Below are 15615 nucleotides of genomic sequence, written 5' to 3'. Positions count from 1 at the left end.
GAATCGACAAGTTGCCAAGTTAAAATCACGGTTTAGTAGCAATCTTTACATGTGATCGGCCAAGTTATGGGCCAATCAGAATCGAGACATCACGTGATGTATCTTTCTTGAAGCCTCTAGAATATCTCCTAACAAGGCTTATATGTAGGCACGCTTTGGGCGCCAAATTGTAGCAGGATTTTAAAACAGAAAAGGGTGTGAATAAATTATACAAGGTATTGGCATTCCTTCACTTAAGTTCTTTTGTTCTGATTGTAATGTTTTATTTGTAGCATGTCAGTCACAGATAGTTCCTTCTATAATGAAAACACTTATAAAAACATGATATAAATGAAAATCCTTACAATTTTCAATACAGAAGCTATAGTCCATTTGAACGCTTAGTTCTGCCTTTCAACATTCTGAGTTCATTTCCCACAGAGGTCAGTTTAGCCTTCTTCATTTGATGCAAACCAAGTAGTGACTTTGCTTATTCTTCAGTCATACGCCTCCTCTCTCTTTCATTTAACGCAGGATATTCTTAACCATTATCACTTTCTTCTCTCCATCATCTTAGCCTAAATTTGTCAAGATTGCCACTGCATCAAATCCGTTCATGACCACAGCTTCATGTGTAGTTTCTAGTAGCCTAATTAGCTGACCTCAAAGTGAATATAGTCTCACTTTGTGACGTGTACAGTTCCATTTCAGCTGGTTTATGTCTCCGAGAACGTTGCAGATCCTGCTATGTTTCCGCTTTAATTGCGCTGTTCTGTCTCCCCATAATGTTGTTGAGCATTATCTTTCCCGAGCATATTGTATTGCTCTTAGTTTGCAATACAAAACTTGTTCCTTAGATTCTAGGTCTTTGAATCGTAAGTGACTGTTGGTTGTAAGCATTCGGAGCAAGCTTAGCCGAAAGTCTGTCACCTTAGTTTTAAGTGTGGGCTTAGAGATATGTGTAAATGATGTAAAAGAGGCCAAGGCCAAAACCCTAACTGAACCTCCATTCAACCCGGGCCACAGTAGCATCGTATGATACCAAACCTCCCAAATGAACTATACAAGTCAAAGATAATAATTCCCCCAAACTGTCGACCACATGTCGATGTAAGGCATTCGATTTATATTTTCAAAATTCCATGTCGCATCCCCAGCAGAGTTTAGACTATTTTATTATTTTATTTCCTTTACACCTACAATAAGAATATATTAATAAATTAATTTTATGTACGTGTCACTCTTTCTTTTCTAGCTTTTCCCTTCTTCTCTTGACCTTTCTTTTCTGACATTTCGGAAATGTTTGTTCCAGAAATGTTCATTCAGACAGATAAATATTCTGTAATGATGTCATGTAACGTGTTTTTTTTAATATTGGCATATCATATAGATAGATATGAATTATTTAAAGAGAAAGAAGTTGGAGCTTTATTCTTTTGTAATGTTTCTATAATGGCGTAACAATAGTCACATTAAAAAACAACCTTATTTGTTTCATATTTCATATCTTCAATGTTTCAGTTGACTCAAGAATTGGAATTATATAGACTGCGAGATTGTCTATTAAATTTAAGCATTATGGTAGACGGAGAAGTGAGTCTACAATCACCAAACAGACCCAATAGGAGGATATTCAGCGCTATAGGCCTTCATTGTGCGTCCTCACCGCACTTTTGCTAGCCCTATATTGTACGCCTCATTCACAATTTTTCTACACATTCCTCTAGCTATCACTCTGTACCCAAGCTGAAATATGCAGGTGAAAATCACAATTAACTTGAGCACAACGAATTTATTGTATTATTATGCATATTATCGAGTGAAATTTATTGCCAGTATTTCGCTGTATGATTATGTCTGTGAGCTATCTTAGATGACGTATTTCTTTCATTTCTCTTGGTCTTGCATTTAAATCAAGATGTACTCCGGTGCTATGAAGAAGTTCGCAAAACGGTTAAAAACTGTGACATAGCTTTGGCTTCATAGAGTACTGGATTTCACAAATGGTGATTGTTATGCCTCTAAATGAAATTTGACAGGTATATTTACTTCGATGCTATTCTGACAGTAATAATATACAATGAAACATTTTGGCATTATCAGATGACATGATTAATTTAGTATAGTAGTCAGGCACTTTTCTCGAATTTATATTTATCCACTTATATAAATTACTATTCTGGAACCGTTTAGTCCCGCCTTCGTTTAACGCAGCCTTCCTGTCAGCTGTTGCTCTCTGAAGCACATTTCAATAATTATTTTTTTCGAATCACAAAACAGCACCTATTTAATTTCTCCTCAATATTCTTTTCTACTCGAGGCACAAGGCCCAAAATTTGGGGGGTAGGCGGCAGTCGATTAGATCGACCCCAGTACGCAACTGGTACTTAATTTATCGACCCCGAAAGGAGGAAAGGCAAAGTCGATCTCGGCGGAATTTGAACTCAGAACGTAAACACAGACGAAATACCGGTAAGCATTTCGTCCGGCGTGCTAACGTTTCTGCCAGCTCGCCGCCTTAAATTTCTCCTCAATATTGGATAATATGAGGGCATGCATGGTTCTAGCCACAACAAAACTGATGGGACCCAACTTGAACAAAATTACTATCCTTCGATTGTAAGGCCTGCATGCTATATTACATAATTCATTAATTCTTATAGACTGTGGCATGTGATGTAATTTTCCTTAAATTTCTCTAATATCTAATTTATAACTATTGAGAATAATGCAAACAGAGCAGTTGTAAGCCTTTTTGCTGCCCGCCCATGGTTTTATATTACAATCTAATTAAATCAACAAATATCTTGACAAGTTCAGTGCAATGAGTAAACCACGATTATTCTAAACAACCATTGTAAACATAGGACTCTGCCATGTGTCTTTAGGCTCTATTACACAAGTGAAAAAAGTGAAGACTACATGAGCCACGTAAACCAATTCATTATGTGAAAAGAAATAATGTCTGGTTACACAATAGCATATAATGAAGATGGGTAATAAGGAAGATATGGAAATGATATACGACTTGAGATGAAATGAACTGGTAAGCGACGATTTAGTCTCCATTAAAAAATACAACGATTGCCATGCATGAAATAAAATAATATAACAGGTTACAACAAAGATGTGTGAGAGACTTCGTAGTTAGGTCGGACTGTTGATCATGTAGACAAAGTTGACGTACTGTTTGGTGGTCTGTAGAGGCAGCTGTTGGTCGTGTAGTGTTCGTACAGCAACGATGTAGGTACGCGTCTGGTGGAGAAGATGAAAGTGGAGACTGGCTGGTATCAGATACACCGTTGCCGGATGCAAGTTGTGAGTGGTTAATGGCGTGGGCCAAAGACCTAGAGCAGTCGAGAACTGTCGTTCTTGTAGAGATCAGTAGGATTCCCAGAGCTGGTGATTAATTTCCCGCGTAAGGAAAAACGAACTATTGCGCCAACATGATTGGACATACTAGGGAATTTTCGGCCCATAACACAGAGTTTAAGATTTTGGCCAAGGTGTTAGCGAAATGGCTGGCGCTTGTCGTTGGTAGTCTAGTAGGGGAGGCACAAACGTGCGCAATCCCGAATAGGTCTATCCACGACAACCTCCACCGTATGCGATACATCATAGAGAGGGCTGGGACTAAAGGTGGCTTCGGTTGGACACTGATCAATTTGGATCAATCAAAAGCATTCGATGGTTCGACGATTGCTACCTGAAAGCCGTCCTCAAAGCGGCTGGTTTTGGACCCATTTTAGGGCCTGGATCGTTGCAATGTACAGTGGAACCTGCTTGGTGGTCAAAGTAAATGACCATCTATCAGAACCGTTTAGCATCACAAGCTCGGTCCTTCACGACTGTCTGCTGTCACTTTTTCTGTACGTGCTGGCTCTCGAGCCACTGCTGCAGAAGTTGGAACAATTGAGGGGCATCCTTTTCGAACTGGGACTCGGAAGAGCAGTGTCTGCATACGCGAACGATGTCACCGTCATGGTGTTGGACACCTCCGAAGTGGAGACGGTCGGCTCTATTCTAAAAGAATATGAGTCGGCTGCAGGGCTAAAATCAATGTCGAGAAGTCGGTAGGCTTGTGACTGGGCACCTGGAGAGGCAAGTTGATGCCGTCAGATGGTATCGTCGGACGCTGAACTGACGGACCATTTGAACTGCTCGGGGTTTGGTTTGGTTCCGACCTCCAGGTGGATAAGAACTGGGACGAGGTGACGAACAGGATGGCGCTACCGGTTCGAGATAAATTCTACAGGCACGGATGTGCTGTCAGACGGGCTTGTCCGAGGTGCGTGCTGAGCGATGAAACTGCTCTGCATGCACTCGTTCAGTGTCCGGTAATTACTGACTAGTGGAAGTTATGTTGAACAGCAGCTGACTAGTGGTTGAACGGATCCGTCTGTCGTCCGGCTCCATAGAGATGATTGTCCCGCCGCCTCCTTTACTTGAGCAGGCAAGGCAATTTTTCTTTGCCTTGTTGCTGTGCCAAAAGAGGTTGTTTGGTGGATGAGGCTGAAAGGAATGAGGACAGAGACATTCCTCTTTGGTAAAGCCTTAATCGACTTTTTCAAGTTTCACTTGAAAAAGAAAGTGAGGGTGGAGAGGGAGGTTCTGTCCTCGAGTGAATTTATCAAAAGGTGGGTGAAAGCTGCGAATATGGCAAGAGTGGCAAGAGTCGGACGAAAAGAGTTGGAAAAGGTATTTGTCCGTGGTGTTCAGAATGATCTTGGATGGCGGGGTTTTTCGATCATCTCTAGTGGTCCTTCTATGTCAGGAGCCCCCTCCCCATATCACATTTTTTTTCCTTATTGCTGTATACTATATATACTTCACTTCTTTTTAATGTATACTGTGTATACTTCCTTTTTTCATATATATATATCATCCCATTATGTGTAAATCCTCACACTTTATGTCTGTCTTTGTATTGTCCCCCTCATCCTTTGCCTTGGTGGCAAATACAAGAAATCAGAAACCCGAGTTGTGTGTATCACCTAAAGCTAGAAATGGGAGCGATGACCTCCCTCGCAAATACTAATCAGACACAGACTGTGCCGTTGACCAGCTGGAGGAGATGTCTTCCTGGGGCTAAAAACAACGGTAACACCGTCCTCTATAGGATCGCTACGTTCAATTGGCAAATATATTTTACGATGATTATTTTTATTATTATTATTATTATTATTATTATTATTATTATTATTATTATTATTATTATTATTATTATTATTATTATTATTATATATATATATATATATATATATATATATATATATATATATATATATTTCGTTTTTGGATTTGGTTTGCAAGATTTTTTATGTGATTTCGTGTGTTGAAGCATATTCTGTTGTGTCTGGGGAGAGTCATTTTTTTATTGTGCCTTAAAATTTAACACACTCACTGTTAAAATTTCCACTTATTTTTCTTTTTATTTTCCTAAAATTTTCGTTGCGTCTTGCAACCTTATCAATAGTCTTGACTGTCCGTTATTTACGCTGTGTTCTGTTTTTGCTTTTGTTTGTTTTTGCGCATGTGTGTGTCTCAGTGTGTGTGTGTGTATGCATGTATGTGTGCATGTGTGTGTATGTATGTCTGTGTGTGTGCATATATATATATGTATATATGTGTGTGTATGTATATATGTATGTATGTGTGTGTGCGTGTTTGCATGTATGTATGTATGTATGTATTCAGCATATTCCTGTGTTTGTATGTTTTTTATGTATGTCTGTGCATGTGTGTATATGTATGTATGTACCTCTGTCTCCTTGTGTGTGCATGTCTGAGTTTGTGTGTGTGCGTGTGTGTGTGTGTGTGTTTTGCTGCTATGTACCATGTTTGTATGTATGGATGCACATCTCCATATGTGTGGACAAGTGTGTGTGTATATGTGGTCATGTGTTTCAGTCTCTATTTGCGTATGTGGTTGTCTGTTCATATACCCTATGTACCTACCCGTCTGTATGTAGACCTGTTGGTTTACATATACATACATGTGCATGCACACACACACACACACACACCCACACCCACACCCACACACACAGACATACATACATCTATCTGCATAAAATCCCATCAACTATTCTACTTTACCTGTTTAAAATGTGGGTATGGGGTATGATATCTATGTATATTTCCTATTTAGTATTGGGGAAGTTTTATTTATAAGGACGTACTCCCGTATTTGTCTTAGAGTTGGGTCTTGTGGGTGCTTGGATAAGATGCGGATGTCAAGTTGACCCAAGTTGCCTCCATGCTGGTCTTTGGCATGTTGGTAGAGTATGGAGGACTGTTTTTTGTCGTCATATTGTTTCATAAGTTCGTTTAGTCGTTCCGCAATGCTCCTAGATGTTTCACCTTGTATGTCATATTCAGGTCTTTACAAGCACCTTCCATGCATGTTATGCTCTAAACTACATTTCTATTTCTGCAGTTAATGCCAGGGCTAATCCTACATACCATGCAGTTATCATTGGTACATATAGTATTCTCAAAGGGGTACGTCCTACATAGTTGTGATCTGATGGAGTTCCCTGGCTTTTCAACAATCTTAATGTTGAGTTTGGACTCCTTCAGAGCTTTTCTAAACCTACGCGCTAGTTCTCCATGGGCTGTGGCCTCTACAAACATCACTCCTTGATATCTATCGGTTTTATACCACGTGTTCGCCTTGTTGGCTTTGTCACAAATTCTTTGTATCCTATTCCATTCTTTGTTTCTATATCTAGGGCAGGTACCACTAGTATCATTACGTATAATATTATCTAACCTCTTTCTAGCTCCCCTGTATACTGGAACCCTATCTTTCTGATCATATCCAGAGAACTGCATGCGGTGCATGAAGTTCTGTATATGTTTTTTTCGTTTCATAGGGTTCGCATAGTGGGGAGATGTTGTTCATTATCCTAACTAAGTCTGCTATCAGTATGTTAATTTTCATGCTATGTGACAAAGCTGAGTTCTTGTAAACAACATATTTTGAAGCTATGGCTTTCATATAATATGAGTGGAGGAGCTGCACTCTATTGTTCACAGTCTCTAACCAAAGTTCAGTATCAAGTACCGGGGCCTATTGTTGGGGTGTTTAGTCAGGTAATCTATAGTTACCTTGATACTTTGGTGGATGGAGTTAGCTATTTGCTGGATGCTCTCCATTACGTTCCTTTCTGTTTCTACACGACCGTCACTAGAGTTGGTCCTAACTATGATATTAATGTCATCTACATATCTGCTGTAAAGTAGAAGAATTGTGGACTGTTCTGCTAACATATGTTTAAGTTTTCTGTCCCACCAGGTCATGAAGAGGCCGGCCACATCTCCAGCTACACCAACGCCGATGGCTGCACCTTGAACCTGCATGTATAATTTTTTGTTGAACTTTACTATGTGGTTCTTCAAGGTGGTTTTTATACTGGCCCCTATTGCGTGAGCAATCATTTCCTTCACCTGATTGTTGTTCTCAGGGTTTTGGGTGGGTGCAGTCCAGTCACTCCAGCATTCAGTGGTGCTTTTTTTCACTGCTGAATTGATGGTGGATGGTCTTCCCCTCTGTAACCTGGTGGGGCAGAATCTACTGAGGTCATGGTCATCCAAATAGTTACTGTCGTAGCTTAGCCTGAGGAGGAGGCCCAGTTCCCTCGTGTTGACCTTGCGGAACTCCACTTCACTCTCACAGATCACCTGAATGATTATCTCCACAGCAAAATCTATGTCTATAGATGGGTAGAGTGAAATCACATCCATACTACCCACTACACAACCTGTGAGGTCGTTGGAGTGGTTGCAAGTACTGATTTTACTGAGGAGATCTTTCGTGCTCACACAGACATATGGAGACATCTCTATGAGAAGTCGTAATACCCGCAATTTCTGATCTCATACATAAATTAGAAACATTTATTGTAAAGAGTGGAGGATTGACAGTCATTACAGCGCAGGCAAAAAAACAAAAACAAACAAAAGCAACAAAAGAAAAAACGAACTTCGAGATATTTAGTTACGGCTTTTAGCATTCTAAGCTGAAATATCGCCGAGGTCAACTTTATCTTTCTTCCTTCCAGCAATGTTAAAATAAAGTATCAGCTATGTACTGGGATCGATTGAATCGATTAATCCTCTTCCTCAAATTTATGGCCTTATGCCTATTTTTGAAACAGTCTTTATTATTACTGTTAAGTATTTTGGGTTTCAATAATGCTAATCATGAAATATATAGGAGTAGTTCATTGTTCAAATTTTTAAAACTGATGAGACTAAATAACAGTTATTAGATGTGATGAAAACAATATATTTCTATCACACGTGCCAAGATAAATCTATTGAATATGTATAGCAAATTTTGAGTGAAAAGGAAATTATAAGTTGTCACTTTGAAATAAACAATTGTCAGCGAGGAAAGATGACTGATCCATTTCTAATAACATATGTATTTCTGCATATTTATCTTGGGTCAGGTAAAGTTATTTAAATATCCAGTACAATACAAGTTTGTAAGCATTTCTTTTCTGCACGCCGCAGAAAATGAAGACGAGTGCTTTACTTGTGGCTTTTGGTAAGTGATTTCTTTAACATAACCTTAAAGGGATTTTCTTTAATTTTAATCTTTCTTTAATTTCAATCTTTCTGGCGATTTTCCAATCGTTGTTTCACATTATTTTATTTTAATTTGAAAACAAAAAAACGTCAGTTAATTTACGAGCATATTGTGATATGAAGCGAGAAACTGATCTCTCTCTTCACCCCTTCTTTCCCTCTTTCTTTCTCTCCCTCTTTCTTTCTCTCCCTCTCTCTTTCTCTCCCTCTTCCTCCTCTTTCTCCCTCTTTCTCCCCTTGTCTCTCTAACTTTCTTATTTTAAAAACACGACTATGTTCAAGTTCGATTTTTTATTAAGAATTTTTCATATTTATTAGTCCTATGTGCTTAGTTTGGAAAACAACGTTTAAGAAACACATTAGGTTGACGTTTCGAGATAGTTGCGATCACATTCTCAAATTAAATTATTGTAATGAACGCTATGAATGCCATCCACACGATTACAACTGTTTAATCATATATGTACTAGCTACATGGATTCATTATTTTCGATAAATTGTTTTAAAAGATGCTGAAACACCTCATTTAATCCATAAATGCGGATTCTCTTGAAATTGTTGTGTATAAGTAGTTCAGAAGATTGCCTAAGCTGAGCTTCATACAAGTGTGCAACAAACATAGAACCGGAAATAAAAACTATTTTTGTCGGAGAAACTGCCTTTTCAAAAGAAATACTACCCTAGCCGATTCAATTGCTCTAAATGAAATATTTTTCTTATCAGTTATTTTTTCCAGTGTCTATTGTAGTACTTCAGGATATATTATAATTCTACGTTTTTCTGCCAGGAATTATAAAGAAGAAAATTCTACTGTTTCCAACCCTGGAAAAAGCAGTGTACAACTTGTACACTGAAAAAAAAAAACAAAGTGATTCCAGGGTAATTCTATCAACTCTGATAACTTGTCCTTCCGCGTTCTTTCTGATCATTGCAAAGGAAAGGTAATTAGGAAAGTGAAGTCGTTTAAATTTTAAAAAAAACAAACAAACATGCTTTTCGAGATCATTCTTAGAATGAAAGCATCGTTTTTGACTCCCAAAATTGTTGTCTCTCTGATGTGCGAAAGAGAAAGACCCAATGCACGTATATATCTAAAAATGTGCGATGATTTATTCAAAACTAGCCGACATGTTTAGATTCCGGATGGCTTCAACGAACTTAGTCCCACTGTCCTATAAATAGGACACTAAATGAAAACATTAAATAAGCTATATCACATTGTCTCAGTGTCCTATAAATAGAACACCGAGTATTTCCATTTCTACTTAAAGTAAAGGAGTTTTAATAATTAATTTTTTTCATTTTAACCTATTTTCAATCATCTGTAAAAATTTAAAAGTAATATTCAGAAATTTAAGTACTCTGGGACTTAATGGGTTAAAATATCTGTTGGCTCATTCCTCAATTCAGAGGGATTTACGAAGAAATCCAAAGATTTATGCGAATCAATTCTCCTGCAAAAAGATCCAAAGACGTAAAATTCATCTTATTTTCTATTTTCTTGAATCCAGTTATGATTATTAATAATTAAAGTATTGGATTTCTTAAAACTCCTACACTTACATAGGCGCACACACACACACACACACACATACACACACACACATACACACACACACACACACACACACACACACACACACACACACACACACACACACACACACACAAGATGCCTTTGCATGAAAATAAACACAGAATACAGTTGTTCGTAATTGCTTTTTCCCTCGCTACCACTTATATATATATAAGCTCTCCCCACCCTCTCTCTCTCACTCTCTTTGCCTTCTTCATTACAGAAACACTAAGTATACACTCTGCACTATTAGATCTAAATTTTGCTTTCAATCATCAGAGTCCTGTAGCTTATGACCTTCTCCTTAAAGCGATGTATCCCTATGCAAAAGTTTTGCAACCTAGATATAAAATTATGCAACTGAGAGCATTCATTATTATTAGTATTGTGTTAACAAAACTTGATCTTTTTATTCGCTTTAGTCAGAGAATTTGTATCAGGTCTGTTAATTCTTCTCATCACATTGCTTCACTTTGCTAAGGTCTTATACACAAAATATAGACCTTTGTCTATTAAATACAGAGCAATTTAAAGTTTCTGGTGTCAACCAAATTATAAAAAGAGTAATATACACACACACGCGCGCGCACACGCACACACACACACACACACACACACACACACACACACACACACACACACACACACACACACACACGTACACATACTAGCTTATGGGTTAATTGTTTATTCTTAAGGATAAACAGTAACGGTATGTACTTTAACAACCCTGCCTGTCTAGGTACAAACTGGCATTTCTATGCTGTGTTAGTTTCTCACTCTTAGAAGCAGTAACATTGTAAAACAGACAATTATTTCATTGACTTGTATTAACTTCACCTCCTTCTGTGAGTAACTATGCCCTGTCTCATCCATGGAAGATATGTCTTTCATTAGAATTTAGGAGCCGGTTGAGTGGAATTCAGAGTTCTGCGAATGGATTTTACTTCTTTCTGTTCTTCTGAGTCTGTAAATTAATTCATACAGTGTTCCTAGCGCCGTTGATATATTTGGAATCATTTCCAAGGCTATACTCACGTAAATTTATTTATTCAAAGAGTATTATGCTTTCCCTTCTTAATAAAGAATATGCCCAGTGTCTAGTCTAAGAATGAATGTTTTTATTAAACTTTATTAAACTCATTACATGTAATCTTATATTTCAGTGTTCTTCATATCTGTGAGGTCAGGCTCGGCTCGTAAGTATAACTGTTTCCAGATTACTTAAACATGAGTGCATCGTTTAGTGATCGCTAACCGACCGTATAATAAAATAAGATGGAATAGAAAGAGTCGTTTATTTATTTATTTATTTATTATTATGTTGTTTTTTTTCTTTCTTTCTTTAAATTTTCTTCCATTTCTCGCCGAGTGTTTTCTGTACACATAGGGCAGAGAAGCTCATTGTATGAATTCCTAGTTTACACACGCAAATTCACAGGTAAAATATCTATGTAAAAACAAAAATAATAAATTCATGAATGGATGTTGTTTTCACGGCGATAATGCTCTTCTCAGTACATGAGTCGTTCCAGTTAACACGATTTTTGGCACTTCCTGTAGGGATGGTAAGCCTGACATTTTACAGACGGCTTCCAGGTAGCGATGGTCGCCTCTATCATTAAGGAAACGCTGGAGATGTCGCAACCTCAGTGCATGCCTGTACATCATTAGTCACAGAATACTCAGTCCACCACTCAGCGGCTGCTGACAACAGATGGACTCTCTGACGAGTAGAACATGCCTCTTTCACAGAAAGCAGGAGAGCGAACACTCCAGCTTGATCAACCACAAAGCAAAGTAAGGGACGACGGTTGGCGGTAGTAGATGACAGAAGCGATGTACGTATTTGCTATTTCCGCCTGATTCTTTAGGGACAACTTCGTCTTTGCTCATTTCTGGGTGAAACTGACCATCCTGCTTGTCATCTCTCCTTGTTCTGGTCCACCTGGAAGTCCGGACAAAACCAGTCCCCAAGCAATTTAACCGGTCCTTCTGTCAAGCTCCATCCGATGCTATCGGTCGACATGGACTTGCTTCTCTAGGTTCCGAGTTGCAGATATATCGACTTCTCCTAGTTAATCTTTGTTCACTGTCACCGCTCCGTACTCTCTTAGAGCAGTGCTGATCACCTCGATTTCGGAGACGTCCGACACTATTATGGTGACGTCGTCCGCATAAACCGACTCGAACCTTCCACATCCTAGTTCATGCGGGATGCTCCTTGAAATATTCAGTCTCGTAGCAATAGCTCGAGACCCAGCACATACAGGAGTGAGAGTAGGGCGATCTTGGATGGTGAGGTTTTTCGGTCATCCCCAGTGGTCCTCCTGTGTCAGGAGGCCCCTCCCACCATATCACAATTGTTTTTCCTTATTGCTTATATTATGTATACTACATTTCTTTTAATGTATGCTGTGTATAGTTCTTTCTTCTTTTTTCATCACTCTTTATATGTAAACCTCCACACTTATTATTATTATTATTATTATTATTATAATTATTATTATAATTATTATTATTATTATTATTATTATTATTATTATTATTACATTTTATTATTATTATTATTATTATTATTATTATTATTATTATTATTATTATTATTATTATTATTATTATTATTAGTAGTAGTAGTAGTAGTAGTAGTAGTTCATATAAAGGACTGAAGTAACTCAGCAGAAATATAATAGATAGATAGAAGAGTTCTTTACTTTTGTAAAAGTAAAGAACTCTTCTATCTATCTATCTATCTATCTATCTATTATTATTATTATTACATTTTCTTCTTCTTCTTCTTCTTCTTCTTATTATTATTATTATTACATTTTATTATTATTATTATTATTATTATTATTATTATTATTATTATTATTATTATTATTACTATTGAGTGAGAGAGCAGCGCATGGCATCAAAGTGATACTGGGGTACAAATATACAAAGCTCAATATACCCAGCATTACTACCCGTCTGATAAGGGTACACCAGGCACATACATCACAACCATATGTATGCGACATGGTGCAGGTGGGGCTCACTTAGAATTTTCTTCAGGTTGAGTAGCCCATCCCACTCAAAAGGTTTCAGAATAAGGTTTGTTTTAAGGATGATAAACAAAACACCCATGTTTCCAGAGGTGAATTACTCAAACCCCAAAAGAATTCCTCTCAACACATGGCTTGCTCGTGATCAGAGTTGCACATATAGTCAGCCACCAAGGGACATGCTTAACTAGTTAAGGTCAAACAAGTGACAAGCAAATCTGTGGTATTGAGTAGAATATTTGCTGTAGCCCACCTTTTATACCAAGACAAAGCAATGTAGATGATAACACTTCCAATCAGTTAAGATCAAAAGCCATGAGAGCCATTGCCTGGTACTGCATCAGGGAAATTCTTCTTCTTCTTCTTCTTCTTCTTCTTCTTCTTCTTCTTCTTCTTCTTCTTCTTCTTCTTCTTCTTCTTCTTCTTCTTCTTCTTCTTCTTCTTCTTCTTCTTCTTCTTCTTCTTCTTCTTATTATTATTATTATTATTATTATTATTATTATTATTATTATTATTAATTATTATTCGTCTGTCCTTACGTTCTGAGTTCAAATGCCGCCGAGGTCGACTTTGTCTTTCATCCTTTTGGAGTTGATAAATTAAGTACCAGTGAAACACTAGGATCAATGTAATCGACTAGTCCCCTCCTCCAAAATTTCAGGCCTTGTGCCTATAGTAGAGCAGATTATTATTATTATTATTATTATTATTATTATTATTATTATTATTATTATTATTATTCAGTAGTATTAATTTAATCTCTTGCTTTTATTGCACTACCGAGCGTAGCTCCATGTGCCTTGGGTAAGTGTTGTGGTTTATTATAGTGCTCTTCTTTTCACTGTATTGAAGGTGTTTTACGTAGGATGTGTGCGGTGCCTAGTTAGTGCTATCTTCTGTATGTTATATATACTTGTAAGTCCTGGTGTATTTATTATGCATTTGTCTGAATGTTTTTTTTTAACCATACCTAATGCGCCTACTATGATAGGAATTGTTTCTGTTCTTAGGCTCTACATTCGAGTTACCTCTATTTCCAGATCTTTGTATTTTGAAAGTTACTCCGTTTCTTCTAGAAAAACGTTGTCATCTGTTGGTACTGATACATCAATGAGAAAACATTTTTTCTTAGTAATCTCTGACAACTATATCCGGCCTATTGGCCTTAATTTCTCTATCTGTCTGTATTGGCATATCCCAGAGTGTGGATACTTTCTCATTTCCTATGCCCTTTTCTGGCGTATGCCTATACCATCTTTTTTCTGTTGTCATTCCATAGTATTATTATTGTTGTTGTTGTTGTTGTTGTTGTTGTTGTTGTTGTTGTTGTTGTTGTTGTTATTATTATTATTATTTCTCTTTATCACAAGTTTTGTTGGAGCTCCTGAAGCCTTACATGCTTAGTGGGCTTGCTACCTGCACCCTGTCGTGTCTGTGAATATATTCCCTCTTAGTCAGGACTGGGTAACCAGAGCCAATATGATTTATTGTTTCTTCTTCATCACCACATATTCTGCAGTTACTATTATTATTATTATTATTATTGAGTGAGAGAGCAGTGCATGCCATCAAAGTGACACTGGGGTAAAATATACGAAGCCCATTATACTCATCATGACTACCCGTCTGATAAGGGTACACCAGGCACATGCATCACAACCATATGTACGCGACATGGTGATCTCATATCAAGATAAACAGCGCATGACCTTGCAGATGGGGCCCAGTTAGAATTTTCTTCAGGTCGAGTAGCCCATCCCGCTCAAAAGGTCCCTGAATAAGGTTTGTTTAAGGATGTTGAGCAAAACACCCATGTTTCCAAAGGTGAATTATTCAAACCCCAAAGAACTCCTCTCAACACATGGCTATGATGCTCCCCCACTACTTCTGCTCAGGATCAGAGCTGCACATATCGTCAGCCACCAAGGGACATGCTCAACTGGTTAAGGTCAAACAACTGACAAGCAAATCTGTGGTATTAAGCAGAATATTTGCTGTAGCCCATCTTTTTATACCAAGACAAAACAATGTACATGATAACACTTCCAATCAGTTAAGATCAGAAGCCATGAGAGCCACTGCCTGGTACTGCATCCGTATTATTATTATTATTATTATTATTATTATTATTATTATTATTATTATTATTATTATTATTATTATTATTATTATTATTTGCCAAGCTCGCAGAATCGTTGACACGCCGGACAAAGTGCTCAGCGGCGTTTGTTCCGACTTTACATTCTGAGTTCAACTTCCACCAAATGCGATTACCATTCCCCCGCCCTGTATCACTTTGAAAAGCAGTAACAGGTCCTTCGAAGTGAAACGAACGGAGATGGAGTTTTGATCTGGGACTACAGTGGAGATCCTCCTGCAGATGTAACCGAAGGAGGTGGAAAATATATGGAGATG

General features: G+C 37.7%; 1 protein-coding gene across 50 annotated transcripts in view; it reads left to right on the top strand.

Annotated features, from left to right (window-relative positions):
• The first annotated feature begins 8452 nt into the window (after positions 1 to 8452).
• The window catches only part of LOC128248352 (uncharacterized), a 174164-nt gene continuing 167001 nt past the window's right edge, over positions 8453 to 15615 (top strand). For all 50 annotated transcript variants that reach the window (XM_089356680.1, XM_089356635.1, XM_089356467.1 and 47 more), the window contains exons 1-2: positions 8453 to 8536; positions 11320 to 11352. In XM_089356680.1, coding sequence (XP_089212806.1) covers positions 8506 to 8536; positions 11320 to 11352 — 64 coding nt within the window. In that variant the 5' untranslated portion in view covers positions 8453 to 8505. The remainder of the gene's footprint in view (positions 8537 to 11319; positions 11353 to 15615) is intronic.

Source organism: Octopus bimaculoides, chromosome 1, assembly GCF_046866305.1.
Source record: "Octopus bimaculoides isolate indiv1 chromosome 1, ASM4686630v1, whole genome shotgun sequence".
Classification (NCBI taxonomy): Eukaryota; Metazoa; Mollusca; class Cephalopoda; order Octopoda; family Octopodidae; genus Octopus; species Octopus bimaculoides.
Note: the sequence above shows the minus strand (reverse complement) of the source record. Positions and strands in the feature narration are given on the sequence as shown.